Here is a 25,621-nt window from a genome sequence, read left to right as displayed (position 1 = left end):
CATGGCAAAGCTCCAATGGTTTGTTAGCGTGGGTGTTAATGAATTTGTTGGGGGGGAGTTGTTGGGAATGACTGCAATTTGAAAAGGCTCAATGCAACTTGTTAAGCAGGTCTTGTGATGCTAATGGTGCTTTTTTTTTTAGGTTAGTGTTTACTAATGTGTCTTCCCATGTGGGAGCGCAGGTGTATCTGATCAGTTTTAGTGTGTGCTGCTGTATGTTTTCCATGTGTGATTTAAGGTGGAGTTTATGCAGTCTGATATACAGCGTCCCACCTTCACCTTAGAATTGATTTATGGTTCAGCCTCACATGGCACCTGCTGACTACCACCATTGTATCATATGTAGGGATGCACATACAGTATATTTAACTTTTTCTCTCCTGATACAGATTCCAATACCACAGTGCAGTGTCTACTGATACTGAGCATCAATCAATACTCGTGCTCTCTCTTCACACATTTAAAATGTGTATTATTTACTGAGTGGAACTCCAAGGAATGATTATATAAGGTAACCTAAGGTCAGGGATGCTGAGTTGGTGGTCTGTTTTTAGTAAATCAGTGTAACTATTAGTGGAAACACTGACGTTTATGTTGTTGTTGAACACAGAAACTGTATTTAATGGTTGGTTTAATGATTGGTTATGTCATCCACTTTATAAAGTCAGATCAGTCTGTCCCTAATTACCGTATATGGATGCATAGTACATTATCAGTTCATATCATGTTTTAATTACATGATGTGTGTTACTGTATGCAGAAGATTACTGTGCCTTCCCACAACTTGTTTGATGTTGCTTTCACCAGTGGAGACTTTTACTGTAGGAGACGACATGAGTAACCCAAGCTGACTAATCACAGTTTTTCCAGTCTTCCAGGATGTCTCTGTTGCTGCCATAACCTCTTAATGCAGAGCTGTAAATCTTGCTTTACTCACATGTGGTGGGGGTGTAGGAGCTGTTGCGGGGTGCTCCTTGTGTGCTGGGTGGGGGCGGCATGGTAGGGGGGGTCAACCTGGACTGTGTCTTGACGTCCGCAGGTGAGTCGGGCATGGTGGAGCGCTTCCCAGTGCGATCTGAAAGGAAGACAAAGAAGACAAGGGGAAGATTATAGCAACATAACAAACATAACACGCTCGTATAGCTTAACACAGGAAATGAACTGCAGTTCAGGGCGACACATTCCAAATCTGTGTGCCTAGAAAGGAACGATGTCATAATTTGCACGTTAACAGCAGCAGGATTTAATTTGATAACAAAGCGCCTGTGAGGTACAACAGACAGACTAGATCTGGAAATAGATGGCTCAGGCTCACCACATCATATGTCTGCGTGTCTGGCCACATTGACACTGATGCATATGCTCAGACTGTCAAATGAGAAATGAGAAGAGAGAAAGGAGAGATTCACAGACAAACAGGAGCATAAATCTGCAGCGAGTACGGGTCTCATTCCACCACCATCTGTGCCATCCTGCATGCCCGCTGTACAGAACGGCAACACAGCAAACCCCCCTCCCCTGCTAACGACTGCAGTGCTCATTACACACACACACACACACACACACACTCACATTCTCCCAATGCTTGTATTCCTGGATACTATACTCACATCTGTTGAGGACGGTAACAGCAGACAACCAACTAGTCAATGAGCTAATTTGAGATTGCAGAAACACAAGCTAACATGCAACTCTTGTTTTATTCGTAACTTCTTAACTTCAAATTAATCCACGCTTGAAAATTAAAGCACAACGGATCATGAGAAATTTAAAACATTATCAAAACATAATATTTATTTTATGATATGCCTGTTTGGACCTAATTCAGTTGCTTTGTGTTCAGCAGATAACTGACCATATCAAATGTCTGTTAACAACAACAAAGACGTTATCAGACTCTTGCACTGGTGCGAGGGCTGAGCCCATAGAGTGCAGGATAAGATACACAGCTTCTCTCAGCAACAGTAGAAACAAACCAACAGTATCGCAGAGTCAACAGACTGTCATCGACTGTCTCTGTGGCACATTGTGAAGGATTATAAAAAAAAAAGGGCAAAGAGGGGAAAGAGGGTGCAGACAAGAGAGAGGAGGGAAGGGAGGAGCCGCTAGAGAAACAAAAGCACTGTCTGTGACACTGGGAACACGTAGCTGTATCATGGAGTGAATCCATGTGCCTTGACTCAAAGCACAGTAAAAGCACATATTCTCTGTAATCAGGGTTTTAAGGGTACATGTATCAGAAACGCACATTCTTCTCATGATAGAGACACCAAACACCCGAATGTGTTTGTGTGAGTGTGTGTGCATTTTTGCATGATGAATATGCATGCTGTTACGTAATCTTATATTTTACATGCATCTACGTCTATTTGCATATTTTCCCTCAGTGTTTGTGTATTAAATGTATAAATTATATGCACTAGAAAGCACATAAATGTTAAATGTTACTCTGTGCCGACTGTTTGGATCCATAGTGTTAAGTTTAGGTGAAATGAAAGAGAAATACTGATGTGAAAGAGACAGGATGGCCTAAGCCTGTTAGCTAGGCCTGAGCCTCAGTAACACTCTGCCTCGCTGCTGCCGAGGTGCACTGTGACTAAGTATTTTAGTCACGCTAGCTTGGCTTTAGTAGGCAGGCGAGTGAGAGATGGAAATGTCACTGAAATTCTAAATACAGGGCGCCCCATAACTCTATTTCCAGAACGTTTGGGTCACTTTTGTTTATTCTACATTTTGACCCTTTAAGAAATAAGCAGAAAGAATATGGTGTAACTGAATGAAACAATCAGTCTTGTCACAGGAAGTATACAAGATATAAATACACAGTGATTACACCGTGAAACTTCATGGCTATGACATTCTCTAAGCTTTAAAGGTTTACTGTGAGGTACTGAGACATGCAACAAAGTGAGGATTAATTTCTTGAAACTATTTTCTGAGAAAACACTAGTTGCCTCTTGAGGCTTTACTGCTCTTTCCATAACCAATTTGAGGTGATTTGAACTAGTTTGAGCACCAATATGCTATTATCAGGATACTTCCTTGTTGTCAAATGGTGATCAATAGTGAAATTTGGAGTCTGGGCAAAAATGCGCCCTCCCCAGACAGAAGTCACACTTCTCCCTACAAACCATTGAAGACTGTCCCTAACTAACATGCACTCTTTGGAGTTGTTTTAGCAGGAGTCGACTGATACAGTCACTGGGAAGATTGGATTTATCTGGCTCCCAGTACACTGGCACAAATACTAAAGGACTGGTCAGATGAACTGGGAGATGTAGACCAGGACTGAGAATCAAGATGCAACAAGGCTCGAAGCTAGACCCTTTTAGACTTAATTGATAGATCCAGTTTCGACTAAACTTCTCAAATCTGTTTGATTTGTTTGGTTTGACTGCAAGAATTGATCAATTTAAGTTTATCATCACCATACAATAAAATAAGCTTTTGCTTGGCAAAAGAGGATTGAACTAAAATGCAGAGAAAAACTGGATAAATTGCAGGAGAGCAGCATGAATGGATACACAGTAGAGACTAGTGGAAAAAAGCTGAGTGATTAGGAAAGCAGAGAATGGAGGAATGGAGGTGAAAGAAGAGTCAATATGAAAAGAAGACAGAGAGAACAGAGAGACTGTCCAAACCTTTAACTGTCTATTCATTGTGGCTAATCTTTTGGTAACTTGCTCTTTCCCTCTCTACCTATTTCCTCACACACACAAACACCCCCACTCCCCCCCCCCCCCCCCCCCCCACCCACCCCCACCCCCAACCTGGCCAGAAAAAGAAAGGTTTACTACTCTAATTTCACCACAGTAAAAAGTCTGGATTGGACTATTTATTTTATAAACTCAGGATATAGCAGAGTAGCTTGTGGAAACATATAGTCTTACCTCTGCCTGCCAGCTATCATATCCTGTATGCCTGCCTAAAATATGATGTATGAAAATACAAGGTCATTAAAAAAAAGACGGCCGAGTGACAGGACCCAAGGTAATTCATCATTTTCCAGTCAAACACAAAGACCTTACATGTATATACTTAACGAGCCCAAGTTAAATAGAGAGAAGTCACCATATCACACATGGTTGTACTTAAATTGTTTCACTCTTTCCAAATTTTTGTATATTGGCTTTTCTAATTGTGTGGTAATTTTTGGCGCAGTTCACTTAATCTATTGTTAGATACTTGGACACCAAATTAGGATCCAAATCATCTTATAATTACCTTCATCTTTGTGACTAGGTAAGGAAATGGGTAGAGTAAATGACTCACATCACCACAATGTAATTTGGAATCAGATACTGACCTCTAGCAGCCCCCAGAGTGCAAGGAATACAATGTAATTCTTTTTTTCAATTTACATCAAAGTGGGGTGTTTTAATGGGAGGCTGGAGCGTCACTTATTAGGCTACATCGCATTTTAAAAGGAACTAAAACATTTGTTCACAATAAGAACTTAAAAAGTCTATTTTAAGCATAATGTAAAACATGTAAAGTGGGGGAAAAAAAGCACAAAAGTCTGGACTCAATATCCACCTGAACGTCTGCATGGTATTGAAGGCCCTACAGCGGTGTGAAAAGATGAGTTTGGTTATAGGCTTGTAATTGGGGATTAACACCTGGGTCAGTGCTATGATTGGATGGTAGTTGTCGGGTGGAGATGAGGGAAACATAAACCCTGGAAGCATCTGAAACTCATCCGCAGTCCCTCAGGTGAAGAAGATGAAGGATAAATAATTAATTAGTGTGAAATCCATGCACACAGTAAATACACACGCATCATGGCCTTTCTCTCTCTGTCTCTCTCACACACACACACACACACACACAAATACACAAGCACTTTTGTGATTTCTAAGCAACATCTTCTCTGTTTTGGATTTGATTGAGAGCCCTGTAAAGCATATAAGCAGAATGAAATCAATGGCTTCATACTAACCAACAAGGGCTGCACCCAGCCATTCACTCAGCAATTACTATGCCACTTGAATCAATAGCAATACTCCCTCCACAAGGTAATTTACCCTGTCTTTGGGAAAAATAAAAATACATCTTACAACTGAAGCACATTATTGAAAACAGCTCACAGCATATGACTGCGTGCCATCCATCTTCATGAGCGGATACGGCATGTATATTTTCAAATAAGAAATGCATGTGCAGACAGCAGTCAGACAAGCCCTCATTTTATTACAGCAATAGAGCAAGACTGAACAATAGCAAGCTACTTCATGCATAATTCAATTCAAAAAGCACCACCTGAACAAGCATCCTTAAACAACCTTGAAAACAAAGTTGAGCCTCTCCTCCAGCCTAATACATCTGTTAAAACTTAATGGCTGAACTTAATGCACATGTATTGTCCATTTATTAGCCCTGTTACTGCCCCGCCAGTTGCGTATTGTGGGCAAAGCAGTGGATGGACGATATTCCAGGACTGGACAGGTATTGATGTGCGGAGCTTTAATGGAAAGGAGTGATGAGTGCTCTGACTTTCCCTAACTCACTTTATGACTTCTCAGAAGTGCTGTTGTCCAGGATATAATGGATTGAAGAGGATGAGGACGGTTGTTGAAGAGCCCAGCCATTAGCTATAAAGGAAGAGAGGAGCCTCTCAAATGTGTGTTGATTCACTCGTGCACTCCATGCAGGCAGAGGTGCCAAAACTATTGATGATCATGCTCATGAATGACAGTGATTAACATCTCACAACAGCCACTTGGTGTGCGGTTTTATCTAAAGCATCATACAGAGCTCTCAGTGCAAATATTTGTAATACGGATGGCCTGAAACCCATGAGAGAATCAGAGCTGTAGTGGTACTTCATTAAATGTATTGGGTGTATTGTTACCCAGACATCATATCATTCTGTATGTGTCAGAGGTAATTACACTGATATCTGAGTGAATTATAAGCTCCCTGGAGAGGCGAGGTTGTATTTGCTTTGACTACATAAAGTCAGGATTACACTAACAGCAGCAACTCTGTGCAGAGAGAAATCTTTTGCTATAAACCACCAAATTCTAGGCTTTACTCCATGTACTCTTTGTTAATATTTGAGACTAAAACATTAGAATTTGAACACACTAACCTCTCTCACATCTCCAAACAGACGTTCAAAAGCTCCCTGTTAAAATAACAAAGCGAAAGTTGAATTGCAGTTGTTTGTAACGCCTTTAATCTCTAAACAATCTATCTCTCAGACTCAGAATGCAATCCTAGAAATGAGACAGAAGCCCAGACAACTACCTGCCACTCACAAAGATGTCTTCACACTTACATCAGCCGTTTGCATCGTCCGTGATTACGTGATCCTCAATGTTTGCAAAATCTCTTTTTTTTTTCCTTCGCCTTTCTCTCTCTCCCGCTCTTGCTTATATACCTTCTTTCAGCCAAGCTCAAAGAAAGGAGATTTTTATCCCCCCGCTGACTTGTGATACACGCCTTTTCTAAGGTTACATGCAAGTTACATCACTCGCCTAAAACAAGGTTGTTGCAATGAATGATATCTAGAAGGGAACGTGGTCCCTGAGAAACAGTTCAATATGTTACAGAAAAGGACTTTGCTAACCCACAACTCAAGGCAAAAAAATACAATGATATATCAAAAGCATATACATTTCATCATCACACAAAAACCATGGGGTCATTTGACATTCAAATCACAGGGAAACGGGGACAACACCGCCTAACCTTGATATTTTAGATTATTCACAGAGGCTACAATGACTTCAAAGTCTATCATCAGGAGACAGAGTCAAACAATCTCTATTACACACTTCATAAGCTAGAATTGCCTCTGTGCGTACGCGTGTGTTTGCATGCGTGTATGTATGCGCTGTGATCGTACAGTTGGAGACCCAGAAAATGATGTGATAACAGTGGCAGTAATATGCCACTCGAGAGTACTTCACACAGGCAAATCCCATTCTTCAAAACGACAATGGATTTCAATCACGCTGGGTGAATTTTCGAGAGTTGGCGGCTGTGACATAAACAATTTACGGTGTGCTGGCGCCTGTGTGAGCACAAGATTGTATTAGTCAGACATAAGATATCATCATTATGGAGTTAAATGGAAAAATGCATATAGACTGACCCACTTATGCCCTGCACACACACAGGCAAACATATAATCTAGACAGCACACACATTGATATGTAGGTGGTGAAGTGAAAACCGTGAGGCGCAGAAGCCGTGGGAAGCCTGTGAATCGAGCACTAATGTCCACAACATGCCAATGTCTGTGCAAAATGGTGCCTCTGGGTGTGTTATACTAAGACACACACACACACCAACACACACACAGTACACAATAATGTGTGAGGAGAGGGAGCGGGACAGATAGGTAATGGAATAGATGAAGCGATACAGAGATGGTGTGATAGTGGCTTGTGGTGATTGCTCTGTGTGCTGGGTACAAATGTTGGAGAGAGGGAGCAGGGGACAGACATGAGAGAGAGATTAAAATGGAGAGAACGAGAGGACCGATGTGTTGAGGGACAGGTGAAAAGATTGAGATTCAGGCCGAGTACACAGAGAAACAAGAGAAATCTATCGGTATGCAAGTGAAGTAACCCCTCTTCTCTTTCCATCATCCCCCTCCTATGGACCCTGCATACACACACAAACACACACAAACACACACACACACACACAGAGTCATCGGCAGCCAGATGGAGCAGTATGCAGAGCATGTCCCATCAAACTCCACCCGCTTGTCAAGAAGATGTATGGATGCAACGCCCTACCGCAAGCCCACAAACACACAAATACACACACAAACACACAGCTGCAAGGACAACACAACTCTCTCTCTTTCACACTCACACTCTCTCTATCAGACACACACACACACAGATCTGATTTCCATCATCTTATTTTTTTCCCCCTCCCCAGCAGATGCAGGATGCAGAGGAGAGCAGTACCACCATCATGTGTCTCTTTGGACTTCTCTCTCTCCTTCTCATTACTGCTCTTCCTTACTACATTCCTCCCATCTCTCTCTTTCTCTGTCTTTCTCTCTCATTTTCTCCATGTCTGTCCCGCCCTTTTTCTTTTTTTCCCTCTCAGTTTCTTCACTTATTCCTTCCATGAACACACATTCTTCCAGTATAGGTTCCTGTTCACTGGTGGCTGCTGCCTCATCTCGTCTCCCAGCAACATTAAATGATGCGAGGACTTTGGGCACAGTGTGGTTTTCCCTTGCCAGTAATGGTCTTGTTATACAAGAAGTCAGCATATACAGTACAGTAGCTATTACTCATTACGCATTCAATACTGATATCATTACTTTACATGTTGCTCCATGGGATCAGTATTTTGCTCAACTAGTTATCTGTTTGTTTGTTTTTTTTAATCACACATCAAATGGTTTCCATCCTTCAAAATTTAGCTCTCTCTGTTGTATTCCATTCTAGTTCCTGTTGTCCTAATGGTCTATTAAATCAAAGTGGCTAAAAATGAATTCTACTGGGAAAAAATAAACAAAGTTTGCCATTTTTCAAACTGATCTAGGACGGGGACATATGGAAAGCTTTTGTACTAGCAAAACATTTTTTTTTGTGATTTGTGATATTGACAAAGTAATTTGTCACATTACGGGGGGGAAAAAAAAAAACATTTCCTGAACTAGTACCACCTGATGTTGTCTTGACTGGCCAGCTGGCAGAGTGGTTCAAGATTTAAAATGCTGACAATCTGAATTAAGTTACATTTTCCTCTCCAGCCATATTGTCATATTGTAGAAATATGCCGCATCTGGGAATTTGATTATCTGAAAAATGCTTGCTAGCAGTTTCCAACTTGAGACCAATTAAGAGCAGAGGAATGTTGGGGTTAAAGGTCACTGTGATAGCTTGAGATGGATTTTTTTTATCATGAGAAAAAGGCATAAGTCAGCATGTAACATCTTCGATTAAACAACTCTGCATAACAATAACAATACAACAACACAAAAAACATAAATATATCCAGGGAAACTGCAGTATCCAGAAAAGGCGTTTCCTGTTACTAAATGTTGTGAGTTTCAAGTGTAGTTTGCTGTCACTCCAGCTAATTATGACACTATCTTGCCCTAATATCATGAATACATAGACTGTATTGTATGTATATGATGAGTAAACTAGTGAAAAAGTGATGATACAATACAGCACTAGAGCATTGAAAACAGATCTGCTCCTGATCTGTGCTGACAGTCCTTTGCATCTTCCACCATATCTGCATTTTTCTCTCAGTGTAACATCGTGTGTTTACACTTTTTCAAGCCAGCAAAGACATAAGGAGATTTCTCAATCGCACACAAAGGTCTGAACACCATCTGTTCCATCACACAAACATTAACACACGCATGCAAACACAAAAATTACACCAACGAAACACACCTCAGACTACACACACACACACACACACACATATGTACACACCGGACAATAAAACATATGCCGTGTATAACATTAGAAGTCCTTCACTCTTTTTCAAAAAGATAGATTTATAGTAATGTCTGTTTTACCCATCTGTTGAAATAAAGTCTCTCTTGCAGAGAGAAGGGGGAAGAAAGTGTTAAGGAACAATAAAAATGATTCACAGTGCCCGTTACGCGTCCCCTCAAATCGAACCGATTCCTGCCACATCTTGTTGCCAGGCAAAAGTGAACTGTGGGGTCTTGTGAAAGGAAGAGTGGAGGAGGGAAAGAAGAGGGTTCAGGGAGAAGTAAAGGTAGAGAAAACTTGAGGATATGTACAGTTTTTTCATCACTATAAGACTACAGTGGGAACATGTATCAACCAAATATTTTTCCATCGCTGGGCTCAGTGCTGCTCAACATGTTGTAATAGAAAACACTATTGAAAGCATTGTATTAATGTAAAACTGGCCTGTCATTGCCATCCATTAACAACATGACGTCAATATCATGATATAAATGTTGCGTTTTGGGGGAAAAATAGAGCAATATAAATCAGACGTAAGCCTTGGTGAGCTTTGTTTGGCCATTTGATGGAAGCCAGCCTACTGAAAATTGCTTTCTGTATACAGTTTGGTTCATTTCTGATGCCACGCTGACACAGGGCCAAGTGAACCCAATGGATCTGGGTGTTTTCCCAGGCAGGACTCTACGCCAGCAGAGAAAGACTCACACAAAACACTCGACACACATCCTCATGCTGTGGATACTGACGACACATGGCTTTATTTTCCTACACTTCACACACAGCCAGTGGGTTACCGTTTTTTGATGCAGTTCAAAATAAATGCGTTACGTGTCTGATGATTCATACTGCTGCAGCACATTTAAGATAAAATTGTACAGTATGCAACAACAACCTCACTATGGGAGTCTCATTGTAAGACATGTACTGTATCTTTGTATCTGTGGGTTTTATAAAACACAAAGCTGTCTTTTTGCTGTCTGTGCCAGCATACAGTATACTGTTCAGACACATGCACAAACACTCTATGAACTGCTTGACCTTTGTAGCACAAGTACAATTTAAAATCAGTGATGCATCCACTGCATCTCTAAACACAAACACATTGATACACACTGGTACACACACAGCCAAGTGGCAATTTGTATCTTTTTGCCTTTACTATATGTCCCCCCAAAGCTAGATGGAAACCTCTCTCTGCAGCCAATTTGTATGTGTGAGTGTGTGTGTGTGTGTGTCCATGCTAAAAGGAATCATATCCCTGTCTTCGGGAGCAAAATCAATTTTCAACAGACAGTAAAGGCTCTCATGTTTTACATGACAGTTATCTTTTACTATGTGTAGAGACAGAGAGGCACAGAGAGAGAGAAGGATGGAGGAAGGGTGGGTGGATGGAGTGATATATAATGCTGGCTAAGTGAGAGTGCAGTACTATGTGTGTGATGGGTAGGAAAACAGACAGGGTGAAAGCTTAAGGAAACATATGTGGAAAACAGAGTTTTAAGAGAGGAGGAGAAAGAAGAAAAGGATAAGAAAGGAGATGTGGAGATACGGAGAAAGAAAGATGGATGACCACAGACAACAAGAGACTGAGAACCAGAGATAACATTAAGCGCCTATGAGAGACAGATGGGGAAATCAAACGCGAGAGGCAGAGGACGAGCGCAGAAAAAAAAAAGAGGGTAGAGGCTAACAGTAAGGGAGGGGGGTTCCTGGGGGGACAGTGGGGGAGGGAACCAGTCCGTCAGCCTGGTGTTTTCAAAATATCACATGACGGCCGCCATGTGTTGGAAATTACTGCCGGTTAACTATCTTCCCCAAAACCGCTCCGAAAAAATATGTCTGCAATTTATGAAATGTGTTCCAGGGCCTGCTAAGTAGAACCAGATTTGCAAAACAGAAAAAAACCCCTTTACCCCTTACCTCCCCTTCTCTGAAAACCGCTACTCTCTTTTCTCTTTACGCTCCCTCTCCCTCTTCTCCACCCCTCCCTCTCCTCTCCCCTGCAGGAGAAGATGTTTAAAACGGGGTCTTAGTCACATCTGGTGAGCAGGGAGCCAGAGAATGGTGGTTGGTGTGACCTCGTATCAGGGCATTTCCAGGCTTACGTAGTGTGTGTGTGTGTGTGTGTGTGTGTGTGTCTGTGTGTGTGTGTGTGTGTGTGTGTGTGTGTGTGTGTGTGTGTGTGTGTGTACCTGTGCGTTTGTGTGTGATATGGTGACCGTGGTTTGCTAATGGCTTTGAGAGGCTGAGTATGGCTGGAGGTGAAAGAGGCACACACACACGCACACACACGTGCAGTACCACCACGACCACTCCAGGTCAGCAATGTGTATTTGTCTCCTTTCATCTAACCATTACACGCTTTCTCTTCAGCTCTTTCCTCTGATCGTTTCACCTCTCACTGTCTCACCTCCCTGTCAGCCGACCGACAGCCATCTGAGTCACTGTCAAATAAGAAGAGAGGATCTCAAAATGGGCAAGAATACCAGTTCACAACAAAGCTTTGACATACACTGACCTCTGAAACATCAGTGACAGACAAGTTGACAACAGAGTTGCTGCCTGGGTTCAAGAGTTCTGTGCACTACATACACTATAGGTGGTATATAGGACTCATCATGTATCTGTATTTCATTTAAATATGAAAATACCTGAGAACATCAGATACAACATTGATAATTCAAAAAACAGGGTGAAAATCAGGTTTTAGACACACAACTTGCTGCTCAAATATTGTAGTTTAACAATTTACCTGTATTACTTTCAGGTGCTCTGATATACTGTAATATCAGCAGCTCATTTGGATTTTCCTGTCATTTTTTCTCTTCACTCTCTATTAGCTAAAGTACTTACTGAGCCATCATACTGGCAGCAGGACCTCCTTTACTGTAAAGTGCGGAGAAAGTGTTGTCTGCCAGCAGGAAATACAACAGCTTTTGAAACATAACATTAACATTTTCAACACAAAATCCAGAGAAAAACTGATCTGGTCCTTTTAAATACTACAGGTATTTTTCAGTGAAAATCAGTTCACACTGAAACAGATGAGCCTTTTGTATACAGCATGATGTATACAGGAAATGATCTCAACATTATTTACATCTCAAATTTGTTAACAAACTAAGAGATTGCACATCACTAATGGTACCATCATTTATCTAATTTGTGTAAAACCAGTTGTTTTTCTTGTCTGGTTTCTAATTAGCCACAATCCTCAACAATGAACAGTAAAACTTTGCTCAAAACTAATGAAAGTTAACTCTGTCTTACAGGAAACATGTTGCAGTCTTTGTTCTGCAGGAGGCGCATCAGATTACTGTCCTTCCCACATCCACCTCCACAAACAGCAGCAGCTTTTTAACCAGCACAACTCTGAACTCTGTCCCCACACCCACCACTGACACCACTATTAGCATCATCACGACAATCCCACTGTTTTTTGTTTTTTCTGTGGCATAAACACGAATTCATGCGCACACACACACACAGACTCACACAGACTCAGACACACAGCCTAACCGCTCTCCAGTGCTACAGATGGATGCCACCACTCTCTCTGGAGCGTTGCCAGCGCCAGCTAGTGAACAGCTTGCCTGGCACAGTGCTCTGTGTGTGTGTGTGACTGATTGTGTGTGTGCCCGCAGAAACAGTAGCGAAATAGCCTAGCACAGATGGGTGGCCAAAATACACCCCCCCCACACACACACACGTACATCCCCCCAGCCCCAGCATACACACAAACACGCAACAACACGGACACACACACATGCACACACATATGCTCCAGAATAGAGACGCGCACACACACAGTGTCTCGGTTCTGCTTAAGTGTTCCCGACCTGGCACAAGCTGCCGCTTGCACAGCTGCTTCCTCAGAGGCACGCACACTTATAGGCACTCACACACACAGTGTACACACAGCGGAGGATTGCAGTTACACACGCAAATACATCTGTGCTTAGTTTACACTTCCTGTTTAAGGCATGGGAAGTATAAAGTCCACACTCCACACCCACACACACACACACACACATGCAGCGCCACCACCACCACCACCACTCCCACATCACCACACACACAAGCCCACACACAGACAGACATAAGCATTCCTGTGCATCTGCCACACACACACACACACACACACACACTATTATGGCGCTTTATCCTCGGTAGCTATTCAACCTTGTATGTATCTGCTTGTTTTCTCGACACACAGAGAGAAAACATCAAGGCGTCGAGTTGGAAACCCTCCAGTGTTGGCAACCTGCCAGCAGAGGCCTATAGATCAGCATGATCACAGGAATGTGTTAAGACACATCACTCTTTAATGATTTGACAATAAAATTAAGACATGAAAGCTTTTGCTGGAACAATAGAATCAACAGAGTGTAATTAGAATGCAGCTGTGCACAGTTGAAACCGTTTAAAATGCTCAAGGTGTGATGTGAATTCTTGTGACAGGCAATCTGATGTTGCTTCATGCCTTGACTCTGTTCTTTCGTGAGATGCAGCTGTAACAGATTCATGAAGTGCTGCTTCTGAACAATGAATTCCTGGAAGCAGGAGGTTTCGTATTCATTTAAGGTGAAAGGATGCTCTCTTAGGATCAAACAAAGACAGAGAAACTTCACCAACATGAATAAGTCAGTCGGTAGACAGCCTGCCAGTCAGTCAATGAGCTTATGCGGCTGGCAGCAGGTACCCTCGCCCCGGTACATAGGGGAGAGCATGGTGGCTGGCGGTGCCAACTGTGCACTGGGTAGCTGTGCCAACTCTGCCAGCCTTGCAGTGTCTGTTTGCCAGTGCCATCTGGGAAGAACAGCTATGCGCACATACAGTACCTCTTCCCCTGCTCAGAGGGCACAGACACACACACACACACACACACACACACACACACACATGCATGGATGCACACAAGAAAGCAAGGGCAGACATGAGCTCCACATACATGGCAGCACACACAAATATGCATGGTATGAATACCGCACACACACATAAAGGCACACACACACACACACACACACGCACGCACGCACGCAGTCGGACACTGACAGCTCACCATCTGTGCGCTGCCTCTGACTTCTCCCTCTGCTTCATTCTCTGCCCTTGTTTTTGCTTTCATAAACTCTCAGTCCCTCTCCTCCCCTTCCACACATTCTCTCATCATGTCTCATCTTATTTGATGAGTTTCCAAGCTACGGATTCCTGCGTTATGTCATGACCACCTGTGTATTGATGCTTTATATACATTTTTTATATCTTGGCGTATCAGATTAAGATGTGTCATTATTTGACAAGTCTTTTTTCTTTTTTGAACAAGACAGACACAGAGCCCACAGAGTCTTTCCTCTAAACCTCCTCTCCTCTTTCGCTCAGTCTCTCTATCCCATGTACAGCTGTGTTCTTAAGTGATATATTGTGCATGCACGAATATGCAGTACTTAAGCTTGCACATGCACACGAACACATCAGCTGATCTGGAATATGTCACACAAGACCAAGTGAAACTAAAAAGAAAGATGAAAAAAATATGGAACAAAAGATAGAAAAACAGTGAGGAGAGAAGAAAAAAAATATCCCTCCATCTCAGTCATCTGACACACTGAGAGCGCAAATGGGAACAAGAGTGAGAAGCCAATATAGAGAGAAGAACAGAGTGACAACAGCAGTTTGAATTTATGAAAGTAAAGAGGAGAGGAGACGAGAGGAGAGGAGATAGGAAAATAAAAAGGAGGAGGAGAAGAGAAGTGGGAAGGTAATATGAGTTCAGAACCGTGGAATTCACATCAAAGAAAAGCTAAAACAGGTCACTGTCTTTACCCGAGTTTAGCCTTGGGTGAAGCTCTCTTGCATATGTTTCTCATTTAAACCCTCTGAACCACTGTTTGAAAAGGAAGGCCAAGGAAAGACACAAGTACTATACATGCAGCCAGTATCCTTTTTTTTTTTTTGTAGTGCTTGAGTATGTTCGAATGCAATTAGCTCATTTGCTAAGCGTATGCATTGAAAAAGGATAAGACATGGCTATTCTTTTCCATATGCTGTTCCATTTATCCTAGTATTTTTATTTCTACATCGCTGTGTAAAAGCCTGAGTTTTTGAATACCACCAAGCTATTACTTTGCTCCTCTACAACACAACAGCTGTATTATTTTCAATCACAAATCTCCCCTCTCTTCCTATTCCTCGCTCCATTTATTTCCTTTCCCTCTCACTGGCCACCACTACCTGCAATAAATGATTGTTTCTCCCACCATCTATCCTTTCCTCCTCCTCCTCCCATTCTCCCTCGCTCATCCCTCCTCCCTCTGCGTAACACCATCAGAAAGATCTACGATTTAACACTATTCCACTCCTATTATTATTACTCTCCACAGCCTCTTTCTCACTCGTCTTTTTTCATTCAGTCGTCTACCTCCTCCCAGCGCTCCCCTCTTCCTGCTTTCTCTTTACCACTTCCAACTGTTTTCACCTCTCAACTTCCTCTATCTCTCTACTCTTCTCTGTCCTTCTCCCCATCCCACCCCCTCACCCCCACCCCCACCACCACCACCCCACACCACATACTATGGCAGCAGCAGAAGAAGTAGCCTCATTACAAACAAGGAAAATCCATTTGGAGCAGCCGTCTGCTGCTTCTCTGGCCCCCTCTGAACCCTCTTGAGTAGCAATGCCCCACATCTCTCCTCTTTCCAGCACTGTTCTTCTCTCCTCTCCCTCATGGATTTCCCCTCTTTCTAATTATTTCTATCTATTTTTCTTTTTTGCTGTCTTATCTTTTTTTCGCTTTTTTTTCTTCCCCGCCTCTGTACTTCTTTCAAATTTGTTCTCTCTATCATTAAGGCCTAATATCACAATACACCTGGCACCTACATGGGAAATCATGTAATTTTATGCCAAATTATCATGAAACATAATCATGGATTACATCAGAAATGCATCATCTATCTTAATAATAGATTTATAGTAATTATAATAATAAATCTTATCTTTTTTAAGAATTTAATTACAGTTTGCTTGTAATCATTGATTTAGACACCATAATTTTGTAAAATGATAAGACAATATCATCACAATACATTTTCCCTGAAAGTTGATAAATATTGAATAAGGTTAATTTATATGATACTTATATCATATAAGATTTTGCTCTCAGGCTAAAACAAGGTACCAAAGTCATAAAAATTTGAAATACCTACTTTTATCCATACCCTGTGTATGGATAATGTATCCTGTACCTGCAGGAAACGTTTATCATTTTTGTTCAGTGACCTCAAACTTATAGTGTAGATCCATTCAGTTAAACTAATGGATTGGATCAATTCTCAGCAGTGGTTTTTGCAGTTATAAAATGAATCACCACACCACTTCCTGTCATTTTCTCTGTTCTCCTCCTCATTTCTTCCCTCCACATCCCTCTCCTCTTCATCCTCCGCGGTTGCCTTTTCTCTCTCTCTCTCTCTCCCTCCCTCTCTCTCTCATTTAAAAGCTCCTCGTTTCTTTTCACCCCTCATTCCTCCCTCCACTGCTCTCTCTGCCTCTCTCACTCTCTCCTTCTGCTCTGCCATCATCACAACATCTGATTAACATATGTCTGGGCTTTCACTCCTTGTCAGCTTGCAGGCATCTGCACACATGCACACCCACACAAGCGCACACATTCACACAATCTCATGCGCCATGTCTCAGGTTCAGGAGGGTAGAGGACAAAAAAAAAAAAAAAAAAAAAAGGCACAGAAATCCCTCCGATTCTCCTTTTAAATGCATTTACCTCCCTTTATGTTTATGTGCCTGTGTTTGTGTGTGTGCCCATAACAGTGATGATGAGAGACAAAGCATCTTAACATTATTGCAAGCCAACAAGCCACATGTTCCCTAGTGAGCTGCTTAAAATGCCAATAATGGAGGAGAGAGAGAAAGGGATAAAGAAATATAATAAGACAGAGAGAGACAGAGAGCGAGGGAGAGAGACAAGATAGAGACAGATGAGAGAGAGAATATGTGTGTGGTGTGCTGATAAACAACAGCAGTAGCTCAACCAGCTCCCCTGAGACTTGTGGCCCCTAAAATTACTCACATACACATAGTCTCTCTTTAAGCTCATATTTCCTTTCAGAAGCAGACATTGATACAATGGATTTAGTTTATTCAATAAACATCAGTCGGGAGCTTAACTTCATATCCCACCTTCCAGTTAATGTAATCAGAGATCTGTTATTGATTATTTTCAACACTGGTGCCAGGAAGGCCTGCCATGCTAACCAGTACCAGCCGACGCAGTCAAGCTATACGCCATCAGTGGTGGAAGCTTTTTTACCTGATATGGATTTATTGGCTCGCAGCACCAATGAAATCATTTCATATGTGTGGAAAGCACAGTGTTTCTGGATGCTCAAGCCTCTTTTCAAGTCATTTGTTCTCACTTCTCTGTCCCAGATTGCCTGGAATCAGTCCCACTTTCACCATCTCATCCGCAACAAAAACATGTAATAACAGCAACAGACGTCAGGAAACCAAACAAATACTTTAGCGAGCGTCTTGCCAAAACACATAATCCAACTTACAGCAACAAAAGCTTCGCAAAACTCTGCGGCCAAATAGTGATGATTGTTTGCATTGGTTTATGTTTTGTAATACCTATAATTTTTTACCTGTTTGTTATAATGGCATTCAATGCCATTTGAACACTTTTGTTAAAAAGGGGAGCAGTAACAGGACAAATACATCCGAAGCACTCGCACTGCAAATACCACATTTACAATTGTGCGGGATATGAGTCTTGCTGTGTTAAATTACTCTCTCTCTGTGTGAGTGAGTCTGTGAATGAGCATCAAGGGCTTACTTTATTCAAATATTAAACAAGTCAACTTGTCAAGATGCTGCAAACACTGTGGCTTTAAGCAAGCTTGCTGCATCCCAAACATAGATCTCCCTCTTCTCGTCTCCTCTCCTGCCTCCTAAACCCCCCACCCCGCCTCCTATTCAGGCTATTAAAGAGTCATTCTCAATATATGGGTTAATATATGTGCTTAAATTCAAAACAGTCAAATAAAAGGCTTTCTTCATACAGGCGCATTAACAAACTGAATAGTCACACAATGCTGATGAGGAGAAAACGTTTTGCTAAGGGGATTTCAATGGAGCGCAGAGGCTGTTTTGTGTGGGACGGAGCCATCTCGTGTGTGTCAGTGCATGTGTGTGTACGGGGGGTAGATGGCTTCACTAAAAAAAGAATGGGAGTGACTTTTTTTGTGGAAGACTTGATAAACTCAATAGGGCTTTGGAGAGCCCACTCAATGATGAGTCAATGAGGTGGACTTGAATAGTGGGGGTGATGGAGTGAGACACACAAAATGCACACACACACACACACACACACACACTGGAGTCCCAGGAGACAGCCTCTGGCCATTTGACATGTGTAGGTTTTAATGGCACCGAGGGATGTGTGTGTGAGAGAGAAACAAGGAATGGAAGCAGGACGAGAGTTAGCTATATGCAAAAAGAGGAGATGCAAAAGGATGTAAATACAGGGTTATGTTTGGACTCACATGGCAGCACACCACCTCACCACACACCCAAACATGTCTGCCTCCTTCCCTCTACTCCCTTTCTTGTCTCTTTGCCCACTAACCCCTGCTTGTGTGCTGTCTAAAATTGATGTGTGGGTGTCTGTGCATGTGTGTGTGTGTGTGTGCGCGCAGCCTACAGAATACACAACCCCACACAGTTTACACCCCAGTGGAGACCATTAGTGATTTTCTACCAGACACACAGGGAAGACATCGTCTGAGAGAGACACAGGAAAAGAGGCAGAAGTGCATAGAGGAGAGCGAGAGGGGGAGAGGGATGGATAGGGAGACAGAATCAGAGAAGAAGGATGAAAAACAGAGTTAGTGACTGACTGACAGACTGATTTACAGACACACACAGATGGGAAGATACATTAACAGATATTCTGGCAGCACCCCACAATACTGAGAGAAAAGGAAGGGAACATCGGGGCAAATGTCAGTACACTTCCTCTCTGTGACTTTCTCTCTCTCTCTCTCTCTCTCTCTCTTTCTCCTCTTTCTCAGTCAAAGGATCGACCAAAGATGGCCTCAGCTTTAGTGCAATCTGATGTAACTTGCCAGAAACAGAGTCTCAACGCTGCATATCAAACGTAGTCATAGCCCAGCCATCAAACTGAAGAAGGAGGCTATTTGAAATCTGTCCAAAGTGTGTCAAACTTTATGGTGGACAGTTAGTATATCCAACAAACTCCAGTACAGGTAAGTCATTGATTAAGGGTGGTATCACTTCAGTGATTGTATGATTCATAGTAAGAGAGGAGAAGAGGAGGAAAACAGGGCTTAAAAGTGGCAGCAATAGAAAAAGGAGTGTCAAACGACAAGGTGGAAGGTAGAAGGATGGATGAAGAGAAAGGAGGAGTTGGTTAAAAGAGACACATAGGAGGACAGAAAGAAACCAGCTTGTGTGAAAGTGCAATGGGCCACATCAGGCGCTTCACCGGGCTGCACTCAACTGCTCTCTGCCTCCTGGTCACACATTGCCTGCAAGGCTATATGTGTGTGGGTGTGCGCATGTGCACAAGGGCTGCATGTGAACAACAACTCCTGAAGAAGGGAGGTTACATATGGGCTTGGCCTTTGTGTGTGTGTGTGTGTGTGTGTGTGTGTCTGTGTTGATGGAAGTGAGAAAAAGAGGGAGCTGCAGAAAGAGAGCAAGTGAAAGTGAGTGTAGTCGAAACGGTGCAATCAGCGGAGGAAAAAAAAAAAAAGAGCGAGAGACTCCCCCCATGTGCGGCAGGTCCCCAGCCATCTGGACACTCTCCTCCCCCCCCCTCCACTCTCCTCCCACCTCCTTCTCCTCTCCTCTCCTCTGCCGACTGGTGTGCTATTCATGGCGGACCCATTTCACCTTTCAGTGTGTTACGCCCGCTCACCACAATACATGCTAATGAGGTAGAACAAATGACTTTTTTGCGAGGGGTGCATGCATGTGTGCGGGCCTCTGTGTGTGTGTGTGTGTGTGCGTGTGCGTGCATTTGCGTGTGTGTGTGTGTGTCTGTATGTGAGTGGGTGGATGGGTTGCTGAATTCTTCCAATCTCAGCGGCTCACTACCAAACCACTCGCTTAACTGCTGTAAGATGTGTTAATGATTATGCAGAAACCATTTTTGTTTTCTCACCTGAAGGCACTAAATAGCTGCAGATTACTGGCACATGATCTGATATCTCTTCACACAGATGCTTGGTTCCTGTGGCGCTAAAAACAGTAAACTCTCTGCAATATCAATATGTCCAGTAACCCTTTTTATACAACAACTAGGGAACTATAATTTGAATGCACTTACCCTGCTCTCTAAAGGATCTATGGCAAATAAACCATATAATCACAATAGGACACTACCTTATTTCATTTCAGCTTGGGCAACCTCAACTAGCTCTATAAATCCTCACTCATGGCCACCTTCCATTTCCAATCTGATCTGCTCGGCAATGATAAAGTGGAGAGGTGGCTGTCAGTGGAGACAGAGGAGAGGAGAGAGCGCACATCTCCAGTCCTCTGTAACACAGATGACACGAGAAGAATGGAGCATTTGATTTGTCGCAACAGTACACAAGACAGCACAACTGACATTGGCAAGAAAAGTGGCGACAGCAAGGGAAAAAAAACAAAAAAAAAACAACAAAAAAAAAAACAAGCAGGCAAGAAAGGGGAGTGCCAGGGTGTTGAAAGATTGAGGTGCAAGATTGAAACCGGAGAGAAGGGGAGGAAAGCAGAAAGGAAACATTTGAGAGGAATAGATAGAGGTGGTTGAGAACAAGAAAAGGAGGAGAAAGGCAGCAAGAAAAATGTGTAGCAATACAGACAGAATGACATACAGTTTGTCAAAATCAACTCCCCTTCAAGTATATCTTAAGGAGGAGTTACTATTCTTTTCCTTCTGTCTCACTAGGTGGCGCTAATGATACATCTGTACACCTGCCAACTCTCTCTCCTTCCCCTCTTCCTCTCTCTCTCTCTCTTTCTCGCTATCTCCTTTCATAGTGAATCACTGTGACAGCCTGACTTGGCACTCATAATTAACAGAGTACACTAGCACTCCATGCAACACATCACAGTGAGCCAGTAGTCTAAAAGGGAGAAACTCACAAGGCACAAAGTGGACTGAACTCCCAGTTAGAGTTGCCGCAAGGTAAGATGGTCTTGTGTGTGTGTTCCTTTATACCAGATGCTGCACACTCGGTGCAGACATCTGAAGGACACATGCATGCACTAAATTCTGTGTGTTCATCAGATTGTGTACTCAGTGACTCAGTGGCGGCTGCTGTATTTTGAGAGTAGTATTATCTTTTAAAAAAATTGAAAAAACATCTGCCATTGCTAGATTTGTATGAAAATGTACCTGCTTCTCTGTTGATCTATATTCCCTGTCTGTCATTGCAGGACAGAGGAAAGCCATCCATTTTTGGGCCATATTTTCTACATGTAAAACACTTTTTTTTTTCTTGCAACATATGTGAAACCAAATGTGTTATTTAGATATTTAAACACCCAAGGCATCCAATTAAACAGTTCTCCAAAAGCAAAGGAAACAACTTACTTATGGATGTAGCTGTTTCCACAAAAATAGCCCTAAAATCAGTATCAAAGCAGTTATGATGGACTAATGGAAATGGTGCCACAGTTCCTTTAACTAGTACAGCAACAGGAACCAGGCCATTCCTGGCTCCCCTCCCGGCCCCCGGGGCCCAGGGCCCAGCCCAACTCGCCACACAATGGGCCGGCAGAATGAGAGGAACCGCTGGCCATCCAGAGATAGCCCTGCTGGTCAGGAACCAGAAAGGGAACCAGAAGGAACCTCGGGGGTTGAGGGGGGTGGGGGTGTGCGTGTGACACAAGAGGATGGGAGCGAGGGAGAAGAGAAGGGCGGGGATGGTTGGCTGGTCGGGGTCAGGATGTGTGTGAAGGGGACAGTTTTGTGTGTCTCATGCAAACAAACGCTCCAACACAGCAGCACACACACACATTATAGACTAATTCACTAGTCCTCTCTCTCCGGGGCCAGGATGTTTTTGCTTGTTTTCATGTAACTAAAGTTGGAACAGCAATTGTGAGATGGCAGATGGAGGATAGTTGATGGAGGAGGGAAGGGAGGTTGGAAGGTGGCAGTGGGACCGTTAGCCCTGGGCTTGACCCCACAGTCCTGGCTCCCGCCCTGGGTAAGCGGACTGTCCTATCTGGCTTCCTCAGACACTGCCTAGGGCATCAAACAGTGAGTCAAAACACAGTCTCTGAATGGAGTCCCTTATTAATAGGAGGGAGAGGGAGAGAGACGCTAAAAAATGGAAGAAGTGAATTAAGCAAGAGACAGACAGATTGTGGCCCTGCACGGTCCTCCTGACCAAACCTGCTCCCTGCTCTATTTTGGGGGTCTCCAGTGAAACACACATACATACACACAGTGCCCCCTGTTTCCATGACAACAAGTGCAGCAGATATGGTCTCCAAACTGTCAAAGGACACACACAGGTATGCGCACAGAGTGCATAGCGAGGGTGAGAACTAAAAAAGTGCTAAAAAAGCCTGCTGTCATCGCTGGAGTGATGGAGAGAGAAAAAGAGAAACAGAAAGAAAGAAGGTTGTTATGATTGCAGTGACCATTATCTCTTGAAGAAAATCTGAGTTACCTTTTAATAAGATGTATGTGCCTCCATTATTTAAGCATCTCCCCTCTCAGTAACTTTTGTTCTTCACCTCTCTTGCCCTGAACCAGACTAGTCATGACAGTATCGGGCTGGTAAAATAAAACACTGTGTCCTTGCCTTTTCCTCTGGCATAAGTGCACCATTACTGCTGCTCTCAGACACTGGAGAGAGAGAGAGAGAGAGAGAGACTGTACGACCGTTCCTGAATCAAAACCACTTAGCAGTATCAGAATTGATGATTTTCGGGGCGCGCAGGGATGTTAGATTGTGTATGTGCTTGTGCGTATGAATTTATCTTGTACAGGCATTACCTGTGTATTATGTAGGGATTTGAAATATCAACGCTGTCTTTTCTGAATTAGATTTAGTTCTGTATTAGTATAGCAGCATATACATTCAGGGAAATTGATCAAATTACGAATCTCATTTCATTTTCTGTAAATTTACTATTTAAGCACTGTGAATTCATGAACTGAATATAGCTTACCTACTGTAAAGTGCCACATTTATATTCCAGTCCATATTCTGATTTAATTTGCAGGGTGTGAATGAAAACACTGGCGCATTTCAAATGAGAAGAAGGAATACATTGAAAATTGCTCCCCTTGCAGCACACACACACATGCAGGAGTTGCTTTGTCTTTGCTGTCTTATTCTAAAAAAAAAAAACAACTGTATGCCTCTCTATCCATCTTCATGAAATGAGAAAGCCTCACACTAGCAATCAACTGAAAAGCAAGAAGTTCTTGTAGCTGCAGGCTATGTCACATATTACAAGCTTTCTTCCACATACCATGAATACAGCATTTTTCCCAACCTCTTAATCCTCAGTTGCACTATAATTTTCTATTACAGTAGAGCAACTATATATAGTGTATACTGTGGCTGGCATGTAGCTGTGGTTAAGACTCGCTGTGTGAACTCCTTGACATGGACTAGTTAAATATAGGTTGACTGATTTCATATGTTATTTTTCCCCAAATGCTGAAATGCCTCCAGCTAAGAAGCAGTTTAGCATTAGTGGCTGGATAAAAGAGAGACAGAAAATCTCAAAAATACATTAGAGGTCTGAAAGCTGAAGCTTGTATCCGAGCTCAGAAATTTGGAAAGTCATAAATGTTGTTTAACATCTTGTACGAGGTATGTCCCTCTCTTTTTTTCTGTTGTCTGTCACTACCTCCGTCTCTGTTGCTCGACTCTGTGGCTTCTGGCGTTGGTCTCCAGTGGTTTTTAGTCTCTCACAAATGTGTCCCACTTGCTTTTTCTCTCTGTATCCCACTTTCTCTATTTTGCAGGCTCTTGTTCTCCAACTGGCACAGGCAAACTGGCTTACATCAGAGCCACAAACACACAACCTCACTCACCCGGCCTAATAATCTGGCTTTCATTCCAAAACACAAGAATCTCATTTTGGACAGTTCCCACGGGTCTCACTCAAAACTGGTTCCTAAAGTCTGACAGTCTGTTCAGTCTACAAGAATTAAATGTCAAATCAATAGCAGACCCGCATCATCTAATGTTAAACCGATCTCCAGATTATCGCTCGAAAATCTATATTAAATATTTCATACATGCAGATAGTATGTCAAACAAGTTGACAATGCAATATAGATAAGTTTGGGTTTTTGTTCAGTGACTTTGGCAATGTCTGCATCCTTTTCCAACATGATGGATCTCTTAATTTTGTACCAATCTTCATCTCCTCCCTCATCTCCCTTTGTAATCACAATCTAATCCTTTGCAATCAATTCAAATCAATTGGCATAAACACGAATTGATGTACACACACACACACACACACACACACACACACACACACACACACACACACACACACACACACACACACTCAATGCAGTGAGTAAATGTAGGTCTACAAAACACAAAAGCAGCCAACATCAGGGTCAGTCCTCACCTCAACACACTAATATTACCCACAAAGAAACTTCCCTACTTATTTTTGGTAACATGGTGGTTACACACATATAGATACACTGAACACTTGAACAAAAACCACTTAAATTAATGACATATTCAAACATTTCAGGCTGAAATAGAGAGATCTATGGAAACAGACAACAGGTAAATGTGTCCTCTCAGGGGGCTGTACTCAATTATTAAAACCAACTGAATAGATTTAGCCACAAGTGTAATCCTTTTCATATGGTAATGGTAAACAAACATGGGATCAGGATAAACACACACAGACACACACACATGTGCTCAGACCAGCGTGTGTGTGTGTGTGCGTGTCCTGCACCCTTGATCAGCTGGTGACTTGGTCTTGTTATTGTCCTACCAGGCAAAAGCCCGGGGGCAGTGCACGACTAATGCATTAGTGTCTTTGGCAGTTAGGGGCATCTGTCACGTGTGGGTACATGTTTTTGTGTGATTGTGTCTTGTAGCCTTGGGCAAAGAGGCAAAACCAAAGACTCTTGTTTTATCCAAAGAGCCTGTGTGTGTATGTGT

At 42.6% G+C, this 25,621-nt stretch overlaps 1 protein-coding gene across 4 annotated transcripts in view; it reads right to left on the bottom strand.

Moving 5' to 3' along the window:
- runx1t1 (RUNX1 partner transcriptional co-repressor 1) overlaps positions 1–25,621 on the bottom strand; it is a 58,518-nt gene that overhangs the window by 23,174 nt on the left and 9,723 nt on the right. For all 4 annotated transcript variants that reach the window (XM_067613095.1, XM_067613097.1, XM_067613096.1 and 1 more), the window contains exon 2: positions 938–1,075. In XM_067613095.1, coding sequence (XP_067469196.1) covers positions 938–1,075 — 138 coding nt within the window. The remainder of the gene's footprint in view (positions 1–937; positions 1,076–25,621) is intronic.

The sequence above is a fragment of the Thunnus thynnus genome, chromosome 15 (genome assembly GCF_963924715.1).
Source record: "Thunnus thynnus chromosome 15, fThuThy2.1, whole genome shotgun sequence".
In the NCBI taxonomy this organism is placed as follows: Eukaryota; Metazoa; Chordata; class Actinopteri; order Scombriformes; family Scombridae; genus Thunnus; species Thunnus thynnus.
The sequence above is the reverse complement of the archived record's forward strand: the minus strand, read 5'-3'. Positions and strand labels throughout refer to the sequence as shown.